The following is a 15,469-nucleotide window of genomic DNA, read 5'->3' on the forward strand; positions in this document are numbered from 1 at the left end:
CCGGAACAGCAGCAGAACAGCCTGTGGAAAAGTCTGGAAGTTGTTGTTCCTGTTGATCTGCGTACCGTCCACCATGGCAACCTTTCCGAATATCTGAAACACGCACGTGACCCATTAGGACGAGTGTAAAGCTTCAACCTGAAAACGCTGAAGGAATTAGTAAATGATCTATTTCCATTAATATTTACATGAAATCCTGTTAACGTCAACAGTTCCACGTTTAATTTTAGATCTACTGTCTTTTCTTTTAGCTTGGCGTTTGAGTCTTTATAGACGTGTGACTGGGGTGTAAAGGGTTTAGTAGAGACAGTGTGACAGACGCATTTATTAAACTGTTTAGTAGATACATGTTTCTACAGATAATGTTTCAATCAGTCTGTCAGCTGCTAAAGCTCACCTGCATGCCGATGACAGCATAGATGAAGAACAGCATGGCGATCAACAAAGCGACATACGGCAAAGCCTGGCATGAACAGAAACACACACTAGTTTAAAACACAACATTCAATACTAAATCATCAGTGATGTGCCACACGTCTGAGTACAATAGTAATAGTAATGTTTAATAATGTAAAGCAATAATCAATAATCCTGTTTTCCACTGGTTTCATTATCTTTTCGTTTGAGATTGTTTGGGGTGGCTGAAGACTGTCTGCTGTTGTTTAAAGGCATGTGGTGCTGTTTCAGGATGTTTTTATAGTTTAACATGACAATGTGCAATTTCCTTGGGGATTTATAAGATATGTACATATACAATGCATCTGCATATGAATGTAATGTATGTTTGTACATAGTCATTCTATCGGTCATGCAAAGCTTCACACCAGCTAAGAGTCAAGTGCAAGTTTACTGAGAGTAAAATCAGGAGTGTTGATCAAAAAATCCAGGCAAGGCCACCCATATCAAAAAATACCAAAAGCAGGCACTTCAAATATCTAAATACAGACGCCAAGAAAGAAACAAACCGTTCAGAATTGCAAGAGGAAAAAACAAAAAAATTTGTACCACATAACTGAGAATAACTGTAACTGAGAATACAGGGTGTAAATGCTAAGGAAAACAGCTTCTGATACAATCAGGTGCATGATTTGTACCAGTATTGAGGCGATAGAGACCTCTGCTGGCAAGGACGGGTGTTGTCAGCAGCAGATGTGACCACTGTCTATCTACTATACATACATATATACACACACACACACACACACACACACACACACACACACACACACTATTTCCAAGATTATTCACTCATCCGTCCAAATAATTGAATTCAGGTGTTCCAATCACTTCCACGGCCTGCAGACTGCTTCTACAGACATTAGTGAAAGAATGGGTCGCTCTCAGGAGCTCAGTGAATTCCAGCGTGGTACCGTGATCGGACGCCACCTGTGCAGCAAGTCCAGTCGTGAAATTTCCTCACTACTAAATATTCCACAGTCAACTGTCAGTGGAATTATAACAAAGTGGAAATGATTGGGAACGACAGCAACTCAGCCACGAAGTGGTCGGCCACGTAAAATGACAGAGCGGTCAGCGGATGCTGAGGGGCATAGTGCGCAGAGGTCACCGACTTTCTGCAGAGTCAATCACTACAGACCTCCACACTTCATGTGGCCTTCAGATCAGCTCAAGAACAGCGTAGAGAGCTTTTCAGCAGTTGGGCTCGGCCCCTTAGTTCCAGTGAAAGGAATTCTTAATGCTTCAGCACCAAGAGATTTTGGACTGATATCCTTTGCCTGTGAAATATTGGTGGTATTGAGGAATCAGATATCAGACCTGGAAGGACTTGATGAAGGTCCACAGGAGGGTACGAATGCCCTCCCCTCTGCTGAGTAATTTGACCAATCGCATCACTCGGAACAGCCTGAAGAACGTGATGGAGATGCGGGCGCTGTCCTCTGTATTCTGCAAGGGGGAGGGACGAGAGTGAGTGCACCAATCAGGAGAAAGAGAGATAGAGAGAAAAACACAAAGTGCCTGGCTGTGCTTCAGCCATCTGGTCAGCAGAGGGCACACTGGAGTGTCATAGTAGCTTATTTTGGATTGTTGTGTTAGGAATGCTAATACAATATATATATATATGTAAAGAAATTGGTGCTTTAGATTTACTTGATTTTAATGTGCAACATTTGGCTTCTAATGTGCTACATAAATCAAGCTGACTTGAATTGACTTGACTTGAACAAATGTGTTGGTTGCACATAAAACTATATTACATTAACACAATTGTTGCCAAAATATGCAATTATGTTAATGTATTATAAAGTCAAACCAGGCAAATTCAAAGCACTATTTTTTCATGGCTAAATTGAGTACAATTAATGGCTGTGACATTATACAGTGGCTAAAACTGTCCAGAAATGCAGCACTGCCAGGCACCTGCAGCGTAAGAGGCAGTCCTTAAACAGGAGGAGGAAGTAGGAGGTAGGGGCATGCTGGATTAAAGAAACCTGGCCATACTTAACTGCACACATCGGCACAAGCATGGCTCTCTTAACCTAGAGTCACTGCATGCGACCTTACGGGGCGCCCCAAACCCCATGGGTCAACCCCAAGGTTAACCTGAGGTCACCACCTTACCCGATCTGACCCTATGGGGCCCGCATCATGCAGCAGTGTCAGCGCTACAAACGTGAGGGGCCAGCGACCCCACGCAGACACACACCCGCACACTTGCCGCCACGTTTGGGTGACACGTTCGCTCATTAAACAACAAAGAACAGTTGAAACGATGAAGGAAGGAACAAGAAGAAATCTTAAACATGAAGGCAAACCCAAGAATAATAAAATAATAAAAACCTAAATCAAAGTCAACTGAACCAAAGCCAAAAGCAAAAGTATGAGGACAAAACAGAAGTCTTAAAAGGGGTGGAGATATCAGAGGTTATACTGCAAAAACTGAGCTGAGTCAGGACAGAATTTCAACGGAAACCTGATAAAAGAATGTAAATTGTAATTATAGTCGAGGCCCAGTAGGGGGCAGAGTATCTTACCCCCGACTCATCCACCTGTGGAGCCTCCGTGGGCTTTAAAATTAAAGAGCTGCATTAATCACTCACACTCGCACACATACACACAAACACACACACACAACGTTAGCTTAGCACACCGCTAAAACCTTTTAACACATTCACAATGTTGGCATAACTCAAACAGACAGCTTATCACGAACTCTAACGCAGCATCACCAACGGACAGGAAATAACATCACAACATTTATCGACGTACAGGAATCTCATCAACAGCACGGTCACCAAAAAGTTAGACGACCCCATCACACCACATTGGAAAAAAAAAAACAAAAACAACAAAAAAACAAAAACAAAAAACATCAACCTCCCCTTTTCTGCTCATAATGACTGTAGCAAAACTGGCTCCGTCACGTCAGGCATATTCAGACAACATATGGGGGATTATATAACACACAGGACTACCACACAACCTTATTTCAACTGGCTGAATTACATAAATGACTCGGGGAACTGATGTGACAAACGGGGCATAAACACTGCAACAGCACAGAACAGCAGGACGGTATTTGCTTAGGCAACAAAAAACATTCTAAACATCTGACAAGTACAACCTACATCGTTACCAAACAGGCATGCACTAAATTCATCATGTACTGTAGATGGATGTGCAGGTCCAGACTTAATTTTTTTAATGTCTTCTATATGAACTTAAATCACACCTTCCAAACTGGACTGGAGATTAATATTTTGTCATCTGAAGGCAAAAGTGTTGACAGCTCACTGACAAGCCAGCACTTAATATCAGTGATGATGCTATGATGAAGTGTCTAAAACAACCATAACATGTAATGAGATGACAAATCTCCTATCTACATATACGTAATCATATTTAACTCTATACTCAATAATACAATAGTGCTGGGCAATATATTGCGTATACTAGTAAAACATGATAATGGCATCATAAAACTGCTTTAAGGTTTTCACAATATTTTAGCGATATAGATGATATAATGTTTGTGTGTCTGTTATAGTTTATAAATTCCACTTCCACTGTATTAAAGAAGCAAAACTTATTAAAATAGCATTTAGCTAAAAATCCTAAAAATGTGGTTTGTGTCTAGTTCAGAGGTTGGTAACATTTTTATTATTCATACTAAAATAATCCTCCTGTGCAATAAAATAAAGCTCTGCTGATCGTTCTAACACGGGTCGTAAACACTGGAGTTATAGCCTAAATCTGCTAATTCACCCTTTAAACCTGAAGAATGGCGCACAGACTGCTGGTCACCATAGCAACACAGACAACAGTCTCGCCTGGCTGGTAGCTGACGGAAAGGCAAAGAGAAAGATTTAAGACGGACATGGATAATTTGGAGACAGATGCACTTAACTGCATTCATAATCACTCCAGCTAGTGCCTGGTACGTTTAATCTGCAACGAGAAACTGACACACTTTAAGTTGTCGCAAAGATGAAGTCAGATCTCGTTCCAATTTTTCCTGTTCCACCTTAAATGGTGCCACAAGAAAATGTGAACAAGAAGCTGGTGAATTAGAAGCGACTTCAGCCTATTTTTCCTGTTCCACCTTAAATGGTGCCACAAGAAAATGTGAACAAGAAGCTGGTGAATTAGAAGCGACTTCAGCCTCGCAAAAAAAAGAAACACTCTACAAGAAACTGTTCTACTTTTGAGGAAAAGTTTCCTGCCGGAGATGTGAGAAAAGCAGAATCAGGTTAGCTGAAGCTTAAAATAGAGCCAAGTGAACGGTTTATTAGATTTTTTTTATCCTATAGTAGCACATTAGCACATACATAGCAGAGGTTAAAACGTAAAATCTCGTGGCTCCCAAGATGTTCGATCCATTTTGTGTAAAAAGAGAAAAATAGGAGGTGATGTTTAAAGAGAGAAAAACAGAGCAAAATAAGCTACGTCTGGCTTGTAAGTCCTCAGGAAGCAGAGGGTCATTAATTTTATTAATGAAAATGAAATATCAACTAACACCATAAAATGTCTGGAAAATGTCCCAGCAGTTCTATCAATACTACCCAGCACTAATGCAAGAAAAATGAACAAATTTGACATATAACAGCCATAAGGCCAAACATCTTCTACAGGGGTATTGTTATTATTATTATTATTATTATTATTATTTCAGTTAAAGATCACTTGCAGGCATCCTGAAATGGAGGCATGTTCTGAGCACCCTCAGTCTGAGTCAGACCCTGCAGGCCCCAACAGTAAACGGTCAGTCTCTCTCTCCTTCTGATGATGTCTTAGCTGTGACCTCATTGATGATGATGACAACATTCTGAACATCTGACGATGATGAAGCAGTAACATCACTGTAACCTTATACAAAGTCATATGTCCCTTTGCCACTTAACTGACACTAACATGCACACACACACGCATACTGGACCATAACACACACACACACACACACACACACACACACACACACACACACACACACACACACTCAAAGACAAATAAAGAATATAATCTATTAAGAACATGAAACAAAGCTGAAGGCTTCTACTTCAGGAAGCGAGAAGAGAACAGACTCCAGACAGACAAGGCCCTCCTCTAATTGTCCAGTTCCACTGTCCTTCTCTTTTACACATTGCACTGTAATGCACTGCATTTGATTCATGAAATGCAAAATGCGCAGAAATGATAAGATGCAGAATAAGCTTTCTGAACTTCCTAGCGACAGCGTTTGATGAAGCATGCGCTTTAGCATTGCCAAACAGCCAACAAGCATTTTCCATTCACCCACGCACACTTGCGTACAGACACATTCACGCTCTTCCGCACCGGAAAAAAAACAAACTGGAACTGAGTTTCTCATAGGCACTGTAGCATCTTCATGCATGTTGGACAGGATCCTGCATAAGGAGACGCCACTCGGGGGCGCTCTCACAGTCCAGTGCAAGAGGAGAGACCATAAGAGGAAAGATGAGAGCACCATAAAGAAAGAGGAAAGAAAATGGAAACTTAAAGTCCAGTACAAGAGGAGAGAGAACTGAGCCAAAAGAGGAAAGGAGAAATAGGAGGAAAAACTCCTTAAAAGAAGGGGAATGAGAAAGGATGAGCGCTGAAGAAAAAAAAGTGAGAATTTTTTTTTTTAACTTAAAAAGAAAGAAAGCATAGTCCAGTGCAAGAGAGGAGATGAGAGAAAAAAACAAGTAGAAATATTGAATCCAAAGGAGAAAAATACAACAGAAACGCACAAAATAATAGAAAAGAATGATGGAGGAAGAGAAAAACAAAAGCGCGGGAGAGGAAAGCGCGAGAGACGGAGTTGTCATGCAGCCTGGCTGAAGTCTACACACCTGCTCTACCCATGATCCCTTTCTCTTTCTCTCATCTGAGCTCTAAAAGCTCACTAGAGGGAGGTAAAACAGAGACAGACACGATCACACGCCATTCAACACACACGTCAGACACAAACTCCCTTTAACTGACTGGAGACAAACCCCAGCAAAGCCAAAGTGGATCTGTACAGGGTTTACAGTGTGAGCAGCATGTGATTTTAGAGGATTCTGTTAGGAATTAAGAGCCAATACTCTACATTTTCATTAAGCTTTATTTTCCCTCTGTTCTCTTGTGACATCTGTGTAGGTTTATGTACTGTAAACAGCTGTATTAGATTTTTACATGACCATCTCCACCCTCTCTTTATCCCTTACAACAGTGGCTCAAACTGGTCCTCAGAGACCCTCAGACGGTCCACGTATGTCCTTCATTTCAGAGGCTGCGAACCGAGTTTGGAGAGAAAAAGTGTTCTGTGTCTGGGAGGCCCTAAAAAACCGAACTGATCACACTGTCTTAGAATTAGTGTTTATGACCGTGCATTTAAGACTGATGTATGTAAATACATATGTAAATAAACTCTGTCATGATTGGCTGCCTCATTTTGAAAGCAGTCCAGATTGAAACACTTTCTGTAACCTGTGTAAATGGGTGAGGCCAAACAGATGTACGTCAAATAGAAGGATATCGCTGCTGTCAGAAGAAATCCTCGTATCTCCATTTTTGTCAGTTTTTGACACATCTGTCGCCTTTTATATTGCGCGTAAATTTCATGATGAATGGACTAAAAGAAATGCCCCAAAATGACTTGGAAAAATGTCTGGTTCCATTGACTTGCATTAAAAGTAAAGCGTTTTTTTTTCTTCTCCTGTAAAGTTACCATTTTGGAGATACGAGGTTTTCTTCCAACAGCAGTGATATACATGTATGTATGTATGTCTGCATGAATTTTTTCCAAGTCATATTGGGCTTTTGGTCTATTCTTCATGAAATCTACACACAATGTAAAGGCCAACAGGTATTTTCAAATTATGCCAAAAACTAAAAAACGTTAAAAACGGAGATACAAAGTTTTCCTTAATCTTCATAAATGATTTTGTGACACCACAAAAGCCACAAATTCAAAACGGGCTGCTTTTACAGGTTAGCTTCTACATACAGACTATATGTACTGATGTGTTTACATATTATATTAAATTCTTATTCCAAAGCACAAGATAAAATTCAGTTTATGATATTGGTCCTTTAAGACTGCGTACTGACAACCGATAAACTTGTATCTGACTGGACAGATAAGTAGTGGACCTAACAGCTGTAGATTCTGTCTGAATTCTGCCTGAGTGAGCTTGAGGTTTCTATCCTTAAGACTAGACGTTCTATCAACTGTTCCTCTCCTGACTGGAAACTCGTGCTTCCATATCTTTAATCTGCTTGCTTCCCTAATCGCGACTGGACCTAGTCAGCTACACCGGTCGTGACATCAGCTCTGAGCTTCACGGCCACTCTGTCTGGAGATGAATGTAAGAGATGAATGGGGAAAGATTTGGAAAGAGAGGAAGGACAAACGTCACAATGACTCAGCATGGCAGGGACTAACCGGAGGAGAATGGAGCGGGTGGCCAAGCGCCATCTGCAGAACATGAGCTAATGTTAGCACGTGGCGCGGCAATCACATTTCCCAGCATGCAACAGGGGATGGGCAAACACCACTGTGACTGGGTGAACGGCACACATACCCCTGAGTGGGGATCGGGGAGTATAGATATAATAGGTACTAGATCAGACAATCAGACAATGAGATCAGAGCCTGTTAAGCTTACTGGGGTTGTGACTGCTGTACTGGATCTAGTAGTTTTATATCTATGGCTGAATCAGCACAACAGCAGGCCACAAACAACATATAGTGAAAGATGAAATGTGCTTCACAAGGCCTTTAATGATGAATTTTATATGTGTATATCAGGGTTGCTACACAATGAGAATCAGCAGGAACCCTGATATATATATATACACACAACATCGCTAAGCCAATTAGGAGTCATTTAAGTCCTTGTGAGACCAACAGCGCTACATCTCACCATGGACAGACATGTATTTAGAGGAGAAACATGTAGGAACACTGACATAAAGCGACAAAGACATATACACATACTACATTCACCAACACAAAGCCGTGTCATGCTCACATTCATACACATCTATATAGGGACACAGACTAACATATATACTGCTTATACCCAACAAACAACACATATATACAGTCGAAACGTATACACAGCCACATAAACACGATACAAACACCTATAGGGACGTACGCAACACGTGAACAAATGAGGACTCCAGAGAGACAGCTTTGCCGCTCAGACAGCTGTTAAGAGGTGTGTGTGTGTTTACGTGCATTTACCATTACAAAGCCATGTGACAGTCCTCTGATGCTCAGTAGGCTCTATAATCATGTTTCACCTGTGGTCATGCTATTATCCACTATCTAAGAAATTACAGCATCATCTATTTAGCTCTCATTCACCTGAACACACTGCGTCAGCTGCTGCTTGTGTGTGTGCTTACAGATGGAGCGTGTGTGGAGTTGTATGTGCAGAAGTTCGACAGTAGTGACAGACGTAAGTCAGCAGCAAACACCATCAGCAGTGAGGAAGGCTTTCCACTGCATGTGAGGAATGCTCCACCTCTCCACCGCACCACGGCCACTATGATCATGTCCAGATCTGTAATGTCAAAGAGGCCTTTAAACCCAGGCCAGACATTTATTAAAGACCATGAAAATACCTTCAACTGCTCTGACATGATGTTCTAACCCAACCTGACCTTGAGACTTCCAGTAATTTGAGAACACGGGTCCCACGTGTGCTCTAAATGGTAGTGGGTCAATGAGTAGATTCACATGCACTTCATAATCCGATAACTGCAGAAAATCAGGTTTTGTCAGCAATCCGATCAACGCGTTTACATGCACTTGAGTAATCAGATAATGGGAAACTCTGTCTCTACGTGAGTCAGACAGGTATCGGATTTCTGCTTTACAACCAGCCAATAATCTCTCAGATGACGACGTGATGTAAACATAATGTAAAACTCAAACATCATGCTATGGCTTTTTTTTTAAAACATCTTACCACTTTACCTGAAAATATCAACATATATCATCTAGAAAATGAATCATCTGCATTTGGCTTCAGCTTTCTTTTTTTGGTACTGCAGTCTGTTTTCTCACATGCACAGACTGAGAAATATGAAAGAAATCAGAGTAAGAGTTGACATGCACTGAGAAATCTGACTGAGCCAAAAACCAAGCTCTCTTTATCAGATTTAAAATCGGATTTCTAGATCGGAGTGTGCTGTTCACATGACCGTTTGAATAATCGGATGACTGCAGAAATCTGATTACGATCGGATTATTTGATGCATGCAAACGCATTCAATGTGATAACGGGCCAATGTTCTTTTCTAACTTACAAACAGCATGTAAATAAACGGCAATTTGTTTTTATTTTTATTTTGTCTCATTTGTGTTGCAATTTTGTGATGTAAATAATGTGTGAGCTTTAGGTTAAGAGCATTACCGCCTTTGGTGCCTATTACTTTCAGAAAAAGAGATCAAACCAGAATGGGAGCTAGAATTAACAGAAAAAATTCCATGATTAGTGCACCCTATTTAGAGATTACCTTTCTTGTACACTGTTTAAATTTCCAGGCTTATTAGATGCTGATGCTTATGATTCAGTAACTACACGGAAAGCTGTCGTATCCTTAAGTGTTAGGAGTTAAAAACAGAACTGCTCTGTGAATTAAACAATTTGTAGTCACTCATTACAGCGAGCTGACTGCGGACGATTACACTCCTCACTAGTTTTTCTTCTGCATCTGAACCTAAAACAAAGCTCAGGTTTTGTATAATTTAATAATCTGTATAACTGGTGACCATGGTGGCCCTGGTACAGAAAAGCGGTGGAATATTCCATTTAAAAAGGTCATCAACCACTTTATAATCATTCATGAATCAACAGGGGATTTGCAATATTGATTGAGCTTCAAACAGTAAAGCTGAGGAGCAGAGGCCGCAGCTTTACGGTCATCACGCAAAAACAGACATTTTCAGACTCTTTCATGAGACGGTCATAGCCTGGCTGCCTCTGTCAACGAGATCCACGTCTGGACTCGACGAATCCAGACTTGAGTTCTAGAATTCTCATCTTACGGCACAGGATGGGTCCAAACTCTAGAACTCTAGTTAAGTCCAGATTTGTTAAGCCTGACTGTGGCACACTCGATTTAAAGTTGCAGGCAACTGCATGGACAGCTCGACACCCAGGCTAAGACATTACCTGTGTTCATGTAGATCGGAATAAAATCTGAAACATCTCGCATTTGCTGATCTTCAAGTTATATGTATCAGAAGTTAGATGTATCAGAAGCTGGTTGAAACAGCTTAGGCTAGTTGTAACGTACGTGTTTACTAAGTTCGTGTTTATGCATTACTAAATCAGAACAAGTTGCGTCAAACAAATAAGTTTTAACACGGAGCTTAGAAGTTGCTAAATATTTACACCTCCTCCTCAGCAGCTGTAAGTATTGAGGATATAATGAGAAACCACATAGAAAGCACAAACCTTTTTGGTTAACTAAGATAAAAAACTTGTAAAAACGCTGTGATTTTACTTACAGCTCTTATTATCGCCCTGGTTTTAACTCCAAGCATGAAGCTAAACACCCACAGCTCCAGCTCAGTGAGACTCAGCAGCTCCTGAATCTCTAAACTGATCTGCTGTTGTGTCGGTCAGCCAGAAACTGTCATTCAAAAAGCTGCATATTTGTCTAAAGAATAAAAAGACAGTGGCCATAGATAATCAGATTTATTCAGTTTAACTTCTACACATCACTCTCTTCTAGGCTGGAAGTCAGAGCCAGCTGCAGTTGCGTTTCCATGGCAGCGAGTTTACTGATTGGTTCTTTATCCTCATGTTAATGCGACAGACCCATTAAGGCCAATTTATAATTCAGGCGACATGCGTCACTCGACAAAAAATGACGTAAAAGAGGCAAAATTTGTGTTTGCTAGGGTGTCACCGTCCTTATCACATACATTAAAAATGGTTGTAAAGGTGTAGATGCCGCTGTGTGATTGGATAGACACTCAAAGTTCTGCGGCTGCAGGTTTTCATAGAAACAACGTGGGTTGGATTTGTCGTTGGTGCAGGCCTATGAAAGCCTACAGGGCTGCGATATCCGTTGGCCACAGTTTGTTTGGCAAGCAACACACGCCACCTGGACTATGAATTGGCCTAGTTAGTTGTTACTAATTAAGACATGACTCAAATTTGTGGTACAACCAAATTTAGTAAAAGGATAAGTTTGAAACTAATGTGTTAACTAAGGACTTAGTGAAGACTTCACACCCAAAACTGGTGCAACCCAGTGCGGCTGTTTATTTGGTGCTAGAACTTCAGGATCAGCAAAAATGTTCACGAGGCTTTCATAGCTCCGATCTATATGAACCTAAAGGTTACCTCATTGAGACATTTTCAGACTGGGACAAGTTCAACTTCACAGAACGTTTTGGAAGTATTGTAAGGAGGGGGAAAAGCCATTATGAAGCAGAATCAAGCAAAGAGGAGAGCACATCTTGCCATACTTGCCTCTACAAGTTTCTATGGAAACAGAATGAATAAGAACAGGGGTTAGATAAACCACACTATGGATTTCCGGTGGTGTGCAAACACCACGCTGGGTAAGCACTGACCACGATCCCATCCTTCTCAAATACCCTCACACAAATACCAAATCACAGGAAGACATGAGATTTTAATTATGGGTTATAAATGATTGTCAACCATTCCCCAGCGTATTACTGCATTTTAGATAAGCAGGAGAAAAGAGTCACAGAACAAAACAATCACAGACAACAATACTACTTTACTATATGAAACCTTGCAAAAAACCAATGGGGGACAGACCGGAATTCAGCTGTCTTGACCTGCCTAAGGACACTGGAACTGATAATACTACTTAAAACTACTCACTTTCAATGTACATGGCACATCTGTGTTAGGCCAGCATGCAATGTTTAAAATGTACAGTACTGGTCCCCCTAACATGGTTTTCTTGCATGGTTTCTCATCTAAGATAAGCAAAGATAGGCATACTTACATTGACTTCAGTGATAGCAATATCTACGACGCTACCAACTACAATTAAGGCATCAAACGTGTTCCAAGCATCAGTGAAATAATGCTGTTAATACAAAAACCACAACACAGGTGGAAAGGAGAGAGGAGAGAGGGATGGAATGAGAAGAGAAGAGAAGAGAAGAGAAGAGAAGAGAAGAGAAGAGAAGAGAAGAGAAGAGAAGAGAAGAGAAGGGGGATCAAGAAGTTATGGAAGACACAGGAGGAAAAGTTGAGAAAAAGGGAGAAAGGCAAAAATTAGAACTCAGTTGAGAAAGACTTGATTTCTGGGTGACAGCTGTTTAAAAGTAGCTCAGAAGAGCTGAAATATCCCCCTTGAGATAAAGAGCTGTATATAAGACCGCGATCAGATAGAGCTAAGAGAAGAGGGGAGGGTCCGTGGGCGGGGCTTACTTACATCAATCTCACTGAGCACAATGTCAACTATGCTGCCGATCACCACCAGAGCATCAAACACATTCCATGCGTCTCCAAAATAGCCCTTAGACAGGCGGCAGGGGGGGCATGATGGGTTAGCACTCCACTATTGTCTATGTGTGTACCATGCAGTTCTTTATTATAATTATTATTTCACTCCACACACAGGGAAGGGGCTTAATGTATCTGAGCACTGCACACCACACCATGTCTCTTACAAGCATTCTGTCCTTCTTCTGAACACATAGCTGGATACAGAGGGGAACAGGAGTAGTGGGGGAATGTTCATAGTAAGAGATTCAGTGAATATATTTTTATGTCAATTTGAGTCAAAAATAAATACTTATTCTCAAGCTACAGCTTATTCTTACGCAGAGGATGAAAAACGACGTAAATGCGTTTGTGGAGTATGAGTTTATGCTACAGTATGTTTCTGAGTGATGCTTGTGCCCTTCTGTACATGTTTAAGTTACTTACCCTGGGTTTGAAGGCGATCAGTTTGAGGACCATTTCCACAGTAAAGACTGCAGTGAAGACCATGTTCAAGATGTCCATCACATAGTTAAACAACTGAGACTGCCCATAGTGCTACAGAGACAGAAAAGAGTGATAGAGTGAGATGATGAAGAAGAGACAAATGCAACAGCACTCATTATAGTATGTAAGTATGCACATACACTACAGGGACAAAAATATTGGGACACCTACACATTACACCTCATTCTAAATCCATAGACATTAATATGAAGTTGGTCCCCTCTGCAGCTCTAACAGCTTTCACTCTTCTGGGAATCTTTCAACAAGATTTTGAAATGTGTCTGTGGGACGAGAGGGTCTGGCTCACAATCTCTGTTCTAGTTCATCCCCAAGGCATTTGACGGTTGAGGTCAAGGCTCTGTGAGGGCCAGTCAAGTTCTTCCACACAGAAAAGGTTCTTCCCCAAACTCTTCCCACAAAGGAAGCATACAATTTGTCCAAAATGTCTTGGTCCGCTGAGTCATTAAGACTTCCCTTCATTGGAACTAATGGTTCTAGGTCAACCCCTGAAAAACAACCCCATATCATCATCCCTCCTCCACCAAACTTTACAGTTGGCACAGTGCAGTCAGGCAGGTAATGTTCTCCTCGCATTCACCAAACCCAGAATCGTCCATCAGACTGTCAGCCAGAGAAGCGTGATTCATCACTCCACAGAATACGTTTACACCGCTCCAGAGTCCAGCAGAACCGTGCTTTACACCCTAAGCTCATCAGTACGACCCATTCTACTGCCAGTGTTTGTTTATCAAGATTGCAAAGCCTGTGCTTAATTTTATCCACCTGTTAGCAATGGGTGTGCCTGAACAACCCAGGGAAACAGCTGAACTCAATATTTAAGAGGTGTGTCCCAATACCTTTGTCTACATAGTGTATCTTTATGATTACTTTTGAGTAGTATGTGAGAAAATTATTTGGGAGTTGGACTCCAAAGATGGACACACTTTAAAGAACACTAGGCAAAACCCATCAGCACAAAGCTCCGTTTTTGTTATTAATTTCAAATGTCATTCATTTTGTTTGCATGTAAAAAAGTGACATTGTTAAGAATGACTGTAGATTACATAAGCGTTGCAACAAAAACCAACCTTATTTTTGATAAACTGCAATAATAGTTCAGTTCTTTAGCATAGCATTTTAAACTCCAACCTCTGTGTTATATATGGCAACCAAACTGAAAATGCAACAATTTCTCACCAGGTCAAATGGGATTTTACCAGTGTTCTGTAAGGCTTGTCAAACTTCACAACAGTCGCTTTGAAAGAACACATTTGCTGGACGGAGCATGGACAGGTCACATTCTTACCTGCACTGCCAGACAAAGTGTGTTGAGCATGATGAGGACGAACATGATGTACTCAAAGCCAGTGGAGTTCACCACATACCAGAACTTGTATTGGTAGGGGTTTTTAGGGATGTACCGCCTCAGAGGCCGGGCTTTCAGCGCATACTCCACACACTGCCGCTGTGGAGGCAGACCGAGACACTCACACACGAGCAGACACCATCTATACCAGCAATAAACAAACAACTACACACACAAATTCAAATACCACAGAAGAGTCAGAAACACAAAAGACATGCAGTTGATCCTGAGGTGACGGTAAAGAACATGTTCTCACCCATTCTGCTGTTCTGGCTCTCTCATTCACAAACGCACACATACACACACTAGACAATATTTCACAAATTCTGTAAATGATTATGTATGTCACAGTATGCTTTTCCAAACATATAGTGGATACTGTCAGTCCCTAAAAGACACTGACCAACTGTGGGTTGATCAATATCCTCTATTTGTCATTTACATATCTACTGATGTTGATATTATTGCCAGTTTGTCATTTATCTACCTCTATCAGCATTACATAAAAATCTAGCACTTACATCTGTAGTGTTACAAATGCAGAATAATGAAAGAAATAGACATTTTACCACCACAGTCCAGTGCTGCCTAAATATTGTGCTCTTCCATAGAACGTCACCAAGTATGGGTTTCACATATTAGTCAAATTTAAACA

The 15,469-nt window shown here is 41.0% G+C and overlaps 1 protein-coding gene across 14 annotated transcripts in view; it reads right to left on the reverse strand.

Moving 5' to 3' along the window:
- The window catches only part of cacna1da (calcium channel, voltage-dependent, L type, alpha 1D subunit, a), a 118,726-nt gene that overhangs the window by 22,105 nt on the left and 81,152 nt on the right, over nt 1-15,469 (reverse strand). For 7 of the 14 annotated variants that reach the window (XM_037532039.1, XM_037532037.1, XM_037532032.1 and 4 more), the window contains 8 exons: nt 14,755-14,913; nt 13,389-13,499; nt 12,457-12,540; nt 11,946-11,957; nt 2,994-3,026; nt 1,777-1,905; nt 398-463; nt 2-93 (listed from right to left, as the gene is read on the reverse strand). In XM_037532039.1, coding sequence (XP_037387936.1) covers nt 2-93; nt 398-463; nt 1,777-1,905; nt 2,994-3,026; nt 11,946-11,957; nt 12,457-12,540; nt 13,389-13,499; nt 14,755-14,913 — 686 coding nt within the window. The remainder of the gene's footprint in view (nt 1; nt 94-397; nt 464-1,776; nt 1,906-2,993; nt 3,027-11,945; nt 11,958-12,456; nt 12,541-13,388; nt 13,500-14,754; nt 14,914-15,469) is intronic. The other 7 variants (XM_037532038.1, XM_037532040.1, XM_037532034.1 and 4 more) reach the window with 2 other exon arrangements.

Source organism: Pygocentrus nattereri, chromosome 21 (genome assembly GCF_015220715.1).
Source record: "Pygocentrus nattereri isolate fPygNat1 chromosome 21, fPygNat1.pri, whole genome shotgun sequence".
NCBI classification, from domain to species: domain Eukaryota; kingdom Metazoa; phylum Chordata; class Actinopteri; order Characiformes; family Serrasalmidae; genus Pygocentrus; species Pygocentrus nattereri.